Source organism: Aulonocara sp. 'chitande type north' Nkhata Bay, linkage group LG11, assembly GCF_057382095.1.
Source record: "Aulonocara sp. 'chitande type north' Nkhata Bay isolate Kocher_YH1m ecotype deep benthic linkage group LG11, A_spYH_male_GT1.1, whole genome shotgun sequence".
Taxonomy (NCBI): Eukaryota; Metazoa; Chordata; class Actinopteri; order Cichliformes; family Cichlidae; genus Aulonocara; species Aulonocara sp. 'chitande type north' Nkhata Bay.
This window is the reverse complement of record NC_141354.1, coordinates 12327610-12342519: the sequence shown is the minus strand read 5'-3', so window position 1 is coordinate 12342519 and position 14910 is coordinate 12327610. Positions and strand designations below refer to the sequence as shown.

At 41.2% G+C, this 14910-nt stretch overlaps 2 protein-coding genes across 13 annotated transcripts in view; both read right to left on the bottom strand.

The window, feature by feature from the left end:
• Positions 1-2376: 2376 nt before the first annotated feature.
• On the bottom strand, positions 2377-3912 carry LOC147318587 (uncharacterized). The gene is made up of 3 exons (XM_086310611.1): positions 3766-3912; positions 3568-3626; positions 2377-2783 (listed from the first exon to the last, which is right to left on the bottom strand). Exons 1-3 carry the CDS (start codon positions 3877-3879, stop codon positions 2603-2605), a joined length of 354 nt encoding a protein of 117 aa, XP_086166737.1. The 5' UTR covers positions 3880-3912; the 3' UTR covers positions 2377-2602.
• Positions 3913-4460: 548 nt separating this feature from the next.
• LOC147318585 (plectin-like) overlaps positions 4461-14910 on the bottom strand; it is a 130338-nt gene continuing 119888 nt past the window's right edge. For all 12 annotated transcript variants that reach the window (XM_086310604.1, XM_086310605.1, XM_086310598.1 and 9 more), the window contains 3 exons: positions 5675-12754; positions 5381-5497; positions 4461-5227 (listed from right to left, as the gene is read on the bottom strand). In XM_086310604.1, coding sequence (XP_086166730.1) covers positions 6575-12754 — 6180 coding nt within the window. In that variant the 3' untranslated portion in view covers positions 4461-5227; positions 5381-5497; positions 5675-6574. The remainder of the gene's footprint in view (positions 5228-5380; positions 5498-5674; positions 12755-14910) is intronic.

Sequence of the window (14910 nt, the reverse complement as noted above, 5' to 3'; positions counted from 1 at the left end):
CAGAAGCAATAACCAGGCAACATCTAGGACTGATGCCTCACTGGCTGAGGATCTAAACTGTTTCTTTGCCCGCTTTGAGATGACCAGGCCCTCAGCTGCCACACCACTTCCACCCGCCCCCAGCACTGGCACACTAACACTCAGGGAGCATCAAGTGAGGTGTGTTCTAAGGTCAGTGAATCCCAGGAAAGCGGCAGGTCCTGATGGAATACATGGAAAGGTTCTCAGAGCATGTGCTGACGAACTGACCGGAGTCTTCACTAAAATCTTCAACCTTTCCTTGTCATCAAACACCGTCCCGCCCTGCCTCAAAACCTCCACCATCATCCCCATCGCCAAGAAGACAGCTGTGGCCAGCCCAAATGACTACAGGCCTGTTGCACTTACGCCTGTAGTGATGAAGTGCTTTGAGAGACTGGTCTGTCAGCACATCAGGGCCGGTCTGCCTCCCACTCTGGACCCCCACCAATTTGCCTACAGGACAAATCGTTCCACCGAGGACGCTATCACCATAGCGCTCCACACTGCGCTGAGTCACCTGGAGCACCGAGGAAGCTATGTGAGAATGCTCTTTCTGGACTTCAGCTCAGCATTCAATCATATCATCCCGGAGATCCTGGTCCAGAAACTGTCTCACCTGGGACTCTCCACCCCCATCTGCCTCTGGATCAAGGACTTCCTGACAAATAGACCACAGTCTGTCAGACTCGGCCCCCACCGGTCCAGCACCATCACACTCAGCACCGGGTCTCCACAAGGATGTGTTTTGAGTCCCCTCCTGTTTACGCTCTACACATCCGACTGCTCCCCTACCCATCTCTCAAACACCATCATAAAGTTCGCGGATGACACCACAGTGGTTGGACTCATCTCAAGGGGGGATGAGTCGGACTACAGAGATGAGGTCAACAGACTGACTGAGTGGTGTTCAGTTAACAACCTCCAACTGAACACCACGAAAACTAAAGAACTTATCTTGGACTTCAGGAAGGGCAGAGCAGACCCGGCCCCACTTTACATTCACGGGAGCTGTGTGGAGAGGGTACACTCCATGAGGTTTCTGGGCGTGCAGATATCTGATGACCTCTCCTGGACTGCAAATACTACAGCGGTGGTTAAAAAGGCCCAGCAGCGTCTCCACTTTCTGAGAGTGCTCAGGAGGAACAACCTGGAGGAGAGGCTGCTGGTGACATACAGAGCCACCATAGAGAGCATCCTAACGTACGGCATAACAACATGGTATGCAGGGTGCTCAGCTGCAGACAGGAAAGTACTGCAGAGGGTCATCAACACAGCCCAGAAGATCACTGGCTGCTCTCTGCCCAGCCTGGAGGTCACTGCAAACTCTCGGTACCTCAGCAGAGCTGGCAATATCATCAAGGACCACTCTCACCCCAGCAACCAACTGTTTGAACTATTACCGTCAGGCCGACGGTACAGGTCACATAAAACCAGGACAAACAGATTCAGGGATAGCTTCTTTCCCAGAGCTATCACCGTAGTAAATAAGCACAAAAACAATTGAACCTATTCCATACCGTCACTGTCATTATATTAATGCTGCTATCCTGTATATATTGTACATACTATTGTTTGAGTACTTACGATTGTTTTTTTTGTACTTTTTATATTTTACATTTATATTTATTATTGAAACTTGCACCAAGGGAGTGGCACTCCAATTTCGTTGTACTCTGTACAATGACAATAAAGGCTATTCTATTCTATTCTATTCTGCAGAACCAGGCTCAGGGAGGGGCAGCCGTCTGCCGTGATTGGTTGGGGGTGCCGAGAGGGAGGCAGGACAAAAGATTAATTTATTTGACTTCCACGAGTGTCTCTTCTTGAGCAATGAAATAAAAGTCCTCACCTTGTATTTCTTGTTCATGTGCATGATAATATGCTAACAAAATCACAATACCCTTCGTAAGCTTGCTAAACATTAGCATTGTCATAGCAATCATTTAGCAGGGAGAGATTAGTGCAGCTCAAACTGCACTGAACTAATAAATGAAAGTAGAATGAGAGTAGATTTTTTTTTATTCTAATCTTGTGACCTGATAATAAAGTAGCATTGCTGAATTGTTTTCATGTGTGATTAAAAATGGAATCCAAAACATATTTTTGTAAAAGTACTGTAGCTGGCATAAACAGGGAGTCAGGGAGAGAGAAAAGGAAGCAGAGGCACGACAGATGGATTTTAATTATGTAGACTTGCTTGGCAGGAAGCTCAAAGATGCTACAGATTTTAATAACAACATCAATTAATTAAATATACTATTTTTTCCCCTTTATAAAAGTGCCAAACACCTCTTGTTTTTCTTCTTCCCTGGAAATCAAATACTGCTCTTTTGTCACTGATGTCTCAAAGTTACATACAAGGTGTCCTTCAGACCTGCAAATAGTCACTATACATTACATTTAACTGCTATTGTGCAATTACACACTTTTGGTGCTCAGCACAGAGCTCCCAGAAGTGAACCTACTTGCTTCACTATCTGTGAGATACCAGTGGCATCTAATGAGCATCACAGTGTTCAACTCACTGGGATATTAACACAGTATAAACATACGCAGAGGTGCATTTTTTCACCAGCCCGTGTCATACGATGAACTTTAGAATGCAGGCAACAGCATGCAAGCAGACACACACACAGTAAGGCAAACTGACCCTGGGGTCCAGAGGAGGTAGCCTCATCTCCATGCTCTTGAGCCACTGTCTCAGTGCTCTGATTTGACCCCTGAATTCACACTGCCATTGGCTCATGTCCTCTATTTCCCTGCTGAATCAGAGAAGAACAGGAGAAAACGTTGCATTGATCACATTTTAGTCAAATACTATTACCACTGTAATTTAGAATCATGCACATAAGGATTGTACTAAATGAACTAATGATTGCAAACACAGCACTCAAACAGCTAACATCATTAATATTCATAAGTAAATACAGTTATTCATTGGTAATATTTAAATATTCATATACAGACCTGCCAGATCTTTTTTTTCCTTCTTTTTTTTTGCAGTTTTATGACTACTTTTACTGGTGTGTGTGAACTGATGGCCTGTCTTGGTTGGTTATACTTTTTCATGCTAATAACAGTATTCATTTTGCTATATCCTGATAATGACACAATACACTGCTGTTTGTGGCTCATCATTTTATTGCTACTTATGTGTTACTGTTATTATAATGAAATTACAGCTACACAGATATAGTATCAGGATTTCTTGGTTTAAAAACTTTCCAAAATAGATCATTAGGAAGGCATGTGCTCTCTCTGTCTGCTGGGCTGGAACTTTGGTTTTCTTGTTTAACTATGTTCCAATCAGATGCTTTACACTTAGTGCTTACTACACAATTCAAGACCCTGTCTTTGTGTCTGTGACAAATGGAAATGCACTGGTCCACAAAGCTGCTACAAATGACCGTTGTCACAGGCTGTTGGTGGCCGCTGTCAATCTGGCAGTCATTCTTTTTTCTTTTAATGTGCCTAGATTGTTATCTGTTGTGGTCCAGAGTATTTCATTCATTCCTTTTGCTTTTAAATTCGTTTACAGTAGCATACCCATAGCTCTGATCCTGTGAAGTAGCTCCTGGTGATCCAAACAAGTAGCAGCCTTTATCCTGCAAGAAACCAGTGGGTAAAATATACAAAATGATCCCTGTTCCAGTCTCTCTGCTTTAGCTGAGACTGTTAATGGAGCAATTCATTATTTTATAGCATTCTGTATACAGTGGGTTTTATTTCTCTCTGTGTGCTTACCTCCCGCTCATCAAACGCAGGGAGAGTTGGGGTCAATTCAGAGTAGTCAAGGGAGCTAAGTGAAGAATTCAGGGTGGTGAATGCCCCGGAGCTTCTGTTGGCAGGCTCTTCCATCAAACCCACTGGCTAATGTTGGCACACAGAGGAAACATCTGTATGCATGTAGTGTGAAGGACTTTGGGTGTAAACAAACATGCATACCCTGAATTCAGAAACCCCATTCTGGGGTCTTTTCACTCTGATTTATGAAAAGCTAGAAAAATAGAAATTGTATAGAAAATTGACTGTAATTAGTCGTGAAATGCCTAATGACAGAAACTCACTTATGTGATAAACAGAATAAACAGTGGGTTTAGGGCAGAGCAGGAGTTGGACCTGTGGCGCTTTCACCTGACTGAGCTGCTTCCTTGCAGAAAGTAGGTCTGTCTAACACTGCCCTCATGTGGTTGACTGTTATTTATTTTTTCCTTCTCTTCTATCAGTGATAAGGTACTTGTTTCAGGTAATAGTATCATATCACATAGGTAATAGTATTATATCACATCTACAGGCGTATTAAAGCAATTGTTCTATATAGAATACATACTTATTTAATCAAATATTAACGTAGTATTTATATTAATGTAAACTGAGGCAGAAGCAGTGAAAAAGTACTCTTAAAAAACTGGGTACTGATATACAAATGACAAGAATGCTTCTTCAGAGCACGTTTATTTACAACATAGTGTTAAGTTCACATACAAGAGGTTTTTTTGCCATGTCGCTGAAGCAACATCTGCCCCATAACAAAATCCAACCAGTTAGTTTGTCGTTTTATATATTGCTGAAACTTAAATTGGCACACTTAACACTTACTGAAGTTGCTTTTATTTTACACCAACATTTTTCCCCCCAATATCCTTTAAAAAGTTAGTAAAACATGCAAGACATTCATAATATCAAAACCATCATGAAAACAAAAAGATTTACAGCAGTAAAACTTTAAAGATGCATAACAGAAATAGGTCATTTGAGAAAATAACTAAGCACAATTATTCTTTGTGCTGTCTTTGAATCTGCAAAAAAGGAAATTTGCAGCAAAAAAAAAAAAGGCAAAAGAAAGGAATTAATTTGAAAAAACATAAATTCATGCAATGTGGTGCTGAATCAATATCTCAGTTCTCTAAATTACTTTCATAGGTACTTCAGTTGAACTGGATATGTAGTCAGGAATAGCAAAAAAAAAAGTCTAGATGTATTGTTTCGATTGAAATGTACACATAAATGTTTTTATTCTGAGTGGCTTTTCTCTAAAAATGCCAGGATATAACATAAATATCAGTATTAGCATTCAAGTAATAAATACATGGCAAATGGTAATAAATGAAGTGTTCCTAGAAAGGCTTCCCAAGATGATGTTGACTCAGCCTCAGCTTCCTTCAACAGTGATGTACAATGGAAGAAAGGACATACTCAATGGTATCTAGAAGCAAAAGGAAAAAAACTATGTAATCAAAATAAACCAAACAATGCAGCGAGAAATTAAAAAGAAAGCAATGAAATGAATACTGCAAAACAAATCTTGATGAAACAAAGCTTAATCTTTGAAAAACAATGATGCAATTATGCTCTGTACCTGTGTTACAGCATGAGGCTGGCATGGACTCACAGATCCATCCAAGGTTAGAAGATCGTATTCTCCAGCCAGTTGAGTACATGTGACCAGATGTTGGATTCTGAGTGACTGAGGCAGCTGTGAAAAAACAAGGAAGATGGTGAAAAACAACAATAATGAGAATAAACAGAGAAAGTTGACAAGTGAAATGACACCAAAGGCAGTGTTTGGGACTGGCTATTAGTTGTGATCAAAACAAACAGAAGAAAATGGGCAACGAAAGAAAAACAAATACAAATAATAAATTCAACTTACAAGAATCAAAATAACAGGAGCAGGTCTGTGGAGGGGATCGGGATCGAGTCTGACATCATCTTGGGATTTAGTGGGAGCACTTGAGTGATGATGGTTATGAGCAGTGTGTAAAACAATGGTGCAGTTAACTCAAAAGATGAAAAGACATACTGAATATAAATGGGTGTAAAAGCAAAGTAATGACATATCTAAAACTGATTTCAGAACAGTGTACATGGATTTAATTGTGGAACTTGTTGCATTCCTATAGTGTCTCTTTGTGTAGTGTCGCAGATGTATTCTGTGCTGCAAGTTACTGGGTGCATAATGCAGTAACCCAGACAATTTGTAACATTAAAAAATTAACACATACTCTGTGCATACTCTTTACAAACATTCAGGAATTTTAAATGCATCCAAATATTTTAGTTAAAAACATTAGAATTATGTTAACATTTGGTATCTCTTTACCAGTACTGTTGAAAAAGATAAAAAATAAACAAAATTTCTAAGGAAACATGAAATATTCAAGAAATATTTCTGTTTGATATACAGGAAGTATATATTAGTTTCAGAAAGTATAAAGTATACATCTTTTGAATTGTGTTATATAAAAACTATAAATTCAAACAGCAGAAAAGGCATGCTTTGCTTTGAAAAATATAAACTCACTTTGTCATCTGTACCAGAAGATATGAATATTTTATATATTTTGCAATGCCTGGTTATGTTTCTACATCTAGAGCGCATGTTTAGACTGATGTTATATGAAAAAGTAATAACCTAGACAATTCTTGTTTTGGCCACATGCAGGGTAGAACAAATAAATTATATTTTCTGTTACTTTAACTATTTATTTCCTGTTAGAAATGCAACTGTAAAGTGCATTAGTACTGCTGGTTTCTAGTCAATATATAAAATCTAGAATCTGCGGCTGTAGCCAGAAGAAGATGTAAAGGAGGAAGATGAGAAGTTCATGCTAAAGCCAGAGCCAGCATCAATACTGCCTCTCCTGGAGCCTGATCGGGATCCGGTTCTTGAGCCACTCCGGGAGCCATAAGCCGATCCAGAGCCACTAGCATTGTAGGGACTGTAAAGGCCTTTGCTAGACTGGGAAGAGGCTTCCAGAAGCCTTAAGCCAGAGCCTTCCTCAACCATACTTTTGTCCATGGCATCTTTGAAGGAGATTTTCAGTTTGGTTTTTGGGCAGGTCAGATATTTAGAATAGGCACCGACATCCCTCAGTTTCTGGGCAGTGCGAGCATCGATCGTACCCTTCCTAATGGATTCATCTATTGACACCCTGCCCTCAACATCAGGCTCAATGAGTCCACCAGTTAGATATTGGACCTCAAGGAAACGCTGACCAGCCTCATAATACAGCCAGCCCTTTTTCAACGCCTGGGAGGCAGACATCTTCACTTTAGTTCTGGGGTCTTCAAATCCATTGAATGCTTTTTGAGCCAGGTTCAGACGATCAACCATGATTTTGTCCACAAGACCTTTTTCTGTGGCCTCTGCAATTGAGTATCTCTCTCCACTTGTGGGGTCAATTATTCCACCTGTACATGCCTGGGCCTCCAACAGTCTTTGACCAGTGATGTTATCTACCAGATTTCTGTGGATTGCCTCAGTGACAGACACTTTTTCCAATGTGTCTATGTCTAATATTCCTGCTACAGGGCCAGTCTCCTCTGTTGGGTCATTCCATATGACTGCAGGTGGTTTAATTGATGGTAGGGGGCTCATTGAAGAGGAGTAAGTGGAACCAGTGGTAGAACCAAATGAGGATGATCGTGAACGGAAGCCTCCCATGTTTCCAGAAAGCAAGTCAGCAAACTCTGTGATGGACAGGTTTCCAGCTCGGTATGTTTCAAGAGCCTTCTGGTCAATAAAGCCACGTGCAATAGCGTCATCAACATCATACTGTCTTCCTGACTTCCTGTCAATAATGACGGATTTTACAGTGCCATCAGAAGAAGTCATTGTGATTTCTTCCCATTCACACTCCTGCTCAGCAAGCTCCAGGTAGGTTTGGTGGTCAATGAGCCCCTTGCGGTAGGCCTCATACACAGTCATTTCTTTGCCAGTCTCTGGATCTACAATGACAACTCTGCGTTTACGTACTGAGGATTTGGAAGAGGTCTTTCTTTCCCGCTTCTTCTCTTTGAGTAGCAGAAGCACCAGGCCAGTGTCAGGATCAGTGATACACCTCTCCATCAGCTGGAGGTAGGTTAGGTTTTCCTCAGTGTTGGGATCAAAAAAGCCTTTGGTATCATCAGATGGATCTGTCAGTATCTCATTCATTTCCTCATCGAAGAAGCCACGATTGTAAGCCACCTCAACTGGCAGACGGTGACTTTCCTCCGGGTCAATTATTCCGCCAGTGGCAATCTGAGCTTCGAGTAGACGGATACCATGATCTTTTAGGATAAGCCCTTTCTTCATGGCCTGGAACAAAGAGATTGTCTTGCCTGTATAAGGATCTCTATATCCTGTTACTGCACGCTCAGCAGAGAGAAGCTTGTCTTTGAATTCTGGGCCTACTATTCCCATCTTTACTGCTTCATTGACAGTCAGTTTGAGGTTTTTGATTGGATCGATAACATATCCTGTGGCTGCCTGGGACTCAAGGAGTTCAAATGCAGTGCCTGGCCTAATCATGTTCTTCTTCATAGCCTGGTAAATTGACAGCCGTTCCTTTGTGGACTCCAAAAATACACCAGCAATACAGCCTGTGCCCTGCAGGTACCTTGATAGCCTATTACTAATCTCCTCTACTGAAACAAGACCTTCATTCAGGTCAGTGACGGTCTGCTGATCAATGATTTGTGAGCGAATCAACTCCTCAATTGTGATTTGTTTTCTCAGACCCTTGAATGTCAGCCGCTGGTCTCCCAATGAAAGCAGGCGCAATCCACCATCCAACTTGCATCGTTTGAGTAGCTGTGCATAAGACAGTTTCTCATCAGTGACAGGATCAATGAATCCTTTCACATCATCATTCAGTTTCTCATTGGTTTCCTTGTTGATATAGCCTCTTTGCATAGCGACATCTGTTGGCAGGTGGAACTGGAATTCAGGATCAATAATACCACCAGTGGCAGTTTGTGCCTCCAACATTTTGAGAGCATAATCCTCTGGAACGAGATCCTTTTTCATGGCCTGGAAAAGTGCTATGATTTTTCCACTGTAGGGATCTTTGTATCCTGTGACAGCTCTTTCAGCTGAAAGAAGTTTATCATGGATCTCAGGGCCAACAACACCCTTACGGACAGCTTCATCAACAGTGAGCGTTTCGTTCTTCAGTGGATCAACAATGAATCCTGTAGCAGCTTGGGCTTCTAGGAGGGTGAGGCCTATTTCTGGTTTAATAAAACCTCTCTTCATTGCTTGGTATATGCTTAGCTTGGAGGTCGAGTCTGTTGTGACGCCTGCGACACAGCCTGTCCCATAAAGATACTGCTTTACACTTGTCAACTCCATTATGTTACGGATGTCTCTCTTGCCCTGTTTAAGAAGGTTGTATGTTTCCAAATCAATGATGCGAGCATTGTAGAGCTCCTCAATAGTTATCCTTCTCCTTATAGTCATATATGACAGTGGACTATCATTTCTGATGATCTCTCTTTGCTCCATGATCTCAATAATGATGATGATCATCCGCTCTTTAGTCATTTTACCAGAGCGATATTCATCTAGGAGCTTCTGCCTCTCTTGCTCTGGAAGCAAATTTGAGTTCATGATATCCCAGAGATTCATGGGTTTATCAGCAAGCCCCTCAATAGGAATGTCAAGCTGGGTACTGGACAGCTCACTCTGTGTTTGCTCCTCTGTGTAGAGGTATGTCTTCTCTACAACAGTTGGAGACTGCGGCTTGGAGAGTGAGAGCATGTACAGGCCGGTGTCTTTATCTTTTTGGCATTTGTCTTTAAGTTGTCTGTAGGTTATAGTGTCATCAGTTTCTGGGTCAGAGAAAACTTTGTTTTCATCACATGGTTCAGAGAGGGTCTTGGCAATATCTCTGCTCAAAATGTTCTTCTGATATGCAACATCAGTGGGGACACGATGGCTTTTTACAGGGTCAATAATTCCTCCACTCACAATCTGGGCCTCCAATAGGGGCATCGCATGTTCCTTTAAGATTAGATCTTTCTGCATTGCTTCAAAGAGGGAGATTTTGTGGCCTGTGAATGGATCTTTGTAACCAGTGACAGCTTTTTCTGCAGAGAGGAGTTTTTCATGTAACTCTGGACCAACAACTCCTGACTTTACTGCTTCATCTACTGACAGGCATTGGTTTCTTACAGGATCTACAATGAACCCACTTGCAGCCTGAGCCTCGAGAAGTGAAAGGCCAGTGTTATGGCGGAGAAGCTTTTTCTTCATAGCTTGATAAATGCTGAGTTTCTCTTTTGTTGGTTCCAGGTAGAGTCCAGCAATGCTACTAGAGCCCTGGAGGTATTTACTGACATTGGGATTTTCACTGACTTTCTTGGGTGTAGTTTTGCCTTGTTGAAGCAGGTCAAAGGTTGGTTTGTCAATGATTTTAGACTCATACAGGGAGTCTGCTGGAACAGGAGCTCTGAGTCCCTTGAAGCTGGACTGTTCTTGTTTCTTGGCTTCTTTCTCATCTACAATTGTGATGATAATCTTAATTATCTTTTCAATTGTCATTTTTCCTGACCTAAACTGTCTGAGCAGGTCAAGTCTCTCTTCCTCAGTGAGGTATTCAGAGTAGATAATTTCCCACAGGGTCATTTTCCTGCCCTTAAATGGTCCAGAGTTAACTTCTACAGTAGCCTGAGTCATAGCCTCTTTGGTCTGGGCTTCGGTGTATGCTGGTTGTTCCTTAGCATTGATTGCTTCATCAGAGAGAGGGAGGACCCGCAGACCAGTTTTCTTGTCAGTGACACATCTGTCAAAGAGCTGAGAGTATGTGAGATTTTCTTTTGTGTTGGGGTCAAAGAAGCATTTAGTTTCATCATTTGGATTACTCAGAGCCTGCTTCATTTCATCATCAAAGTAGTTTCTCTTGCAAGCCACATCATGAGGAATGCGATGGCTCTTTACTGGATCTATGATGCCACCAGTTGTCATTTGGGCATCGAGTAAGCGGAGTCCTTGTTCTTTAGGTATGAGATCTTTTTTCATTGCTTGGAATAGAGATACAGCTTTTCCAGTGTATGGATCTCTGTAGCCTGTAACAGCTCTTTCTGCAGACAGAAGCTTTTCATGCAGCTCAGGACCAACAACACCTGCTTTGACAGCTTCATCAACAGTATACTTCTGATTGTGAACTGGGTCGACCAAGTAGCCTGTACCTGCTTGGGCTTCAAGCAAGTTCAAGGCAGGCCCGGGCCTCATCATGTCCTTCTTCATGGCTTGATAGAAGGACATTGTCTCCTTAGAGGAGTCAATGACTACACCCGCAATACAGTTCGTGCCCTTCAATGCTTTGTGGACAGGCTCCATTTGAGACACCTCACTGACAGTCATGTTGCCATTATGCAATTTGTTGTACAGATCTTTATCAATGATTTTGGATTCCAGAAGGTCAGTAGCAGGCACGGGTGCTCTCAGACCATCAAAGGTAATTTCATTTTTCTTCTCTTTTTCCTCAGCAACAGTGATAACAATCTTAATGATCTTTTCAATTGTGATTTTGCCTGTCTTGTACTGACGGAGGAGGTCCTTCTTCTGGTCTTCTGTAAAGTATTCTGAGTTGATTATCTCCCAGATCGTGACAGTCTTTCCCTTGAATCTACCAAATGGTACAGACACAGTTGTTTTGCCGAATACATCTTTGGTCTCTTCCTCTGTATATATACTAGAGCACTGCGCAGCTTTGTCTGTGATTGGCAGGAGTAACAGACTGGTCTCAGGGTCAGTAGTGCATCTTGCCATTAACTCAGAATATGTCAAAGGTTCCTGAGTGCTGGGGTCAAAATATCCCTTTGTGTCATCTGATGGGTTCTCCATGATCTTATTCATTTCTGCATCATAGTGTCCTTGTTTATAGGCTGTTTCAGTGGGCACACGGTGACTGTTGATTGGATCAATGATGCCACCAGTAGCAAGCTGAGCCTCAAGGACTCTGATTGCATGATCGTGTTCTATTAGCCCCTTTTTCATGGCTTCAAAGACTGAGATCTTTCCACCAGTGTATGGATCCTTGTAGCCAACAACAGCCCTCTCAGCTAAAAGCATTTTGTTGTGCAGTTCTGGGCCAATCAGTCCTTCCTTGACAGCTGCATTAACAGAAAGTTTCTGGTTCTTAATTGGTTCTAACATGTAACCTGTGGCTGCTTGTGCTTCAAGAAGGATCATGGCTGTGCCGGGAGTAATTTTCTTCTCTTTTGATGCTTGATAGATTGACATTTTTTGATTGGAGGGTGTCAAAACACCACCAATGGCATTCTTTCCTTTGAGAATGTTTCTTAGACTGTCAGTCTTGCCTAACTCTTCAACAGTGGTTTCACCATTTTTCAGTTTATCAAACTCCTTCTTTGGTAAGACACCAAGCTCATGAAGTCTGCTTGCAGGTACTTTGTCACGGATGCCATCAAAAGCCAACAGATCTGGCTTTTTGTCTATACCATCTACCACATCACCAACATTCTGACCATTGTAAACTGTCTTTGTTGTCTCAATCGTTGTTAGATGGATAACATCTTTGTGACGGACAGTTTCTCTAGTGTGCTGATCTTTTTGAGCATCCTCAAGCTGCTGTAGCTTCTCACGCAGTTTCTGGTTCTCTTCTGCCAGAATCCTTTCCTGCTCTAGTCTCTGCCTCTCGAGTTCTTGCATTTCTTTTTGCTTTCTAAGCATTTCTTCCTCAGCCTCTTTCTGTTTACTAAGGGCTGCATCCATGGTAGCCTGGAGTGTCTTTTTCTCCTGCTCCATCTGCTGTTTCTGGCGTTCCTGTTCATCTTTGAGAGCCTTGGCCTTTTTCACTTCCTCTTCAAACTGGCTCTCAAGCCTCTTTTTCTCATCTTCAATGAGTTTCTCTTTCTTTAATAGCATCTCCTTTTCTGTCATGAATGTCTGCTGGAGGACTGTCTTCTCATGCTCAATTTTTTTCTGCTGTGCATCAGCCATCTGATGGAAAAAAAAAAAACATAAAAAGATAAGTTACAATATGTTCACAGCTGTGGCACCGAACTACGTTTTTTATTTTTATTTTGTTCTGTTTAATAATTGCAACAAATTTATACAATGCACTCTGCTTATGCTAATGGCGCAAAATACTAAATGAAATTATAATGTGAACATGTGTGCGTTCCTGTTTTTTCATGATTATGTTATCATTTTTTAGCCAGTCGTCTTCTTCTATCTATTTTTAGTTACCATTTTAATAAGATTATGTAAAAACTGTTGTCACTTCATATTAGCATAGCTAAACCTGAATCTAATGTCTGATACACATTTTGTTGTAACCTGTTACCCCTGGTCATGTGTATCCACTAGAACTCCCACTGTTGTTCAAAAGTTTGGGGTCCCTAAGAGATGCTTTTGTTTTTACAGAAACGATGTGTTAGCTCTGATCTAATTTTTTTTTTTATCTCATTCATCTCATTTAAAGAACACTAAAACTGAACTGAAAAATGTTAATCATATTTAATTATTATTGATATCATACCAATTGTTTTAATGGAAAGATTTTTAATAGAAAATCTGCATGGGTGTCTAGGGGGCCATAGAGGCTGAACCTGTTGGGGGGAATTAAAAAGTAATACATTGACCTGAGCAACAGCCTTTGAGAGTTTGATTCAAGTTTCAAAAAAGAACTTGGTGGCCTCGGGATTTCATATCTGCTTTTTGTAAATGATGTGGTTTTGTTGGCTGTATTGACCTTGCGCTAAGGTACTTTGCAGCCAAGTGTGAAGCAGCTGGGAAGACAATTAGCACCCCAAAGTTCGAAACTATAGCTTTTGGCTATAGCCGCATATACTGCTACTGTACTAATATGTGCAGGTTTACACTTTTTTCCCCTTGGAAACAGCATGCCATTTCAGAGCAAAGAGAGGTAGCTACAGGAGATTCAACATGTTTTTGAAAAAATGTTGAATTCGTCTGTTAGAATTTGTTTTTGACACTTTGGAGGTTGAGAAAGCCATTCTAAGGATTAATCTGACATATTTATGTCATAACAAATGCGCGAGCATAAAAATGATCCGAGCAAATAATTTCATTGCAGGTAAGTTCCTCGCATTTAAATTCAGCAACCCACAGACGTAGAACTTAGTAGCTGCACCCACAAAAGGTACCATCGTGCGTGTAAGAGTGTCTGCTTTGCACATGCTTCTACAGTTTTACAGACAACAGTGCAGAGGCTTCAGAACCTTCCTTAGAACCCTCTGGTTTAAAATATTTCTTCAACATTAAAGTAATACAGTGACAGTTGTCGGTGTTTCCACTACTGCATTGCAAACAGTAACTGTTGATAATTAACCCTCTGTGGTCGACGGATGTGCCGACATGTCCAAAACACATGACCAATTTAAGCAACTAATAGCAACAAGATACAGCCACACTGTGTCTCCATTTCAACTTGTGTTGAAAGTGTGGACTTCAACTTATATACCAGTTTTTAAATTGTGTTGATAGGGTTAGGGTTGTTGAATCTCCTGTAGCTGCCCCTCTTTGAATTGGCATGCTGTTTCCAGGGAGAAAAATAAGTGTAAACCTGGACTCACACAGCATTATTTTTGTTACATTACTTGACTTGTTGTACAATGTGACTTTCTGATTTGTGCAAAGCTCTCGCATGCAAGACGGCTTCTTTATGCACGCGACTGAGTTCTACTTGACAGGTTGTTGAATTTAAACGTGAGGAATTTAATTGCGCTTGTGAAATAAAATTATTTGGTCTGATTATTTTTTTTGCTCGCGCTTTTGTTATAATATAAATATAATTTCACACAAGTGAAGCACAGAATTGCATTAGTACATATAACATTGAAATCTGTGTATAACAACTGACCTCTAGAATCTATCCAAATGCTGGCAATGCTCTTTTATTTTTCTCAAAGCTTTGTGATGCTACTTGTACTTATCAAAGTCAGTATTAGATATTCCACTGCCAGTCATGAAACTGACACAGTGCTTCTAAGTTGGGTCACAGTGGCAGCAGGCTAAGCAGAGTATTCCAGAGATCCTCGTCAGCGCAGTCGCCCTATGAAGAAAACTCATTTCGCCCCCTTGTATTCGCAACCTTACTCCCTTGGTGATTACCCAGATTTCATGACCATAGG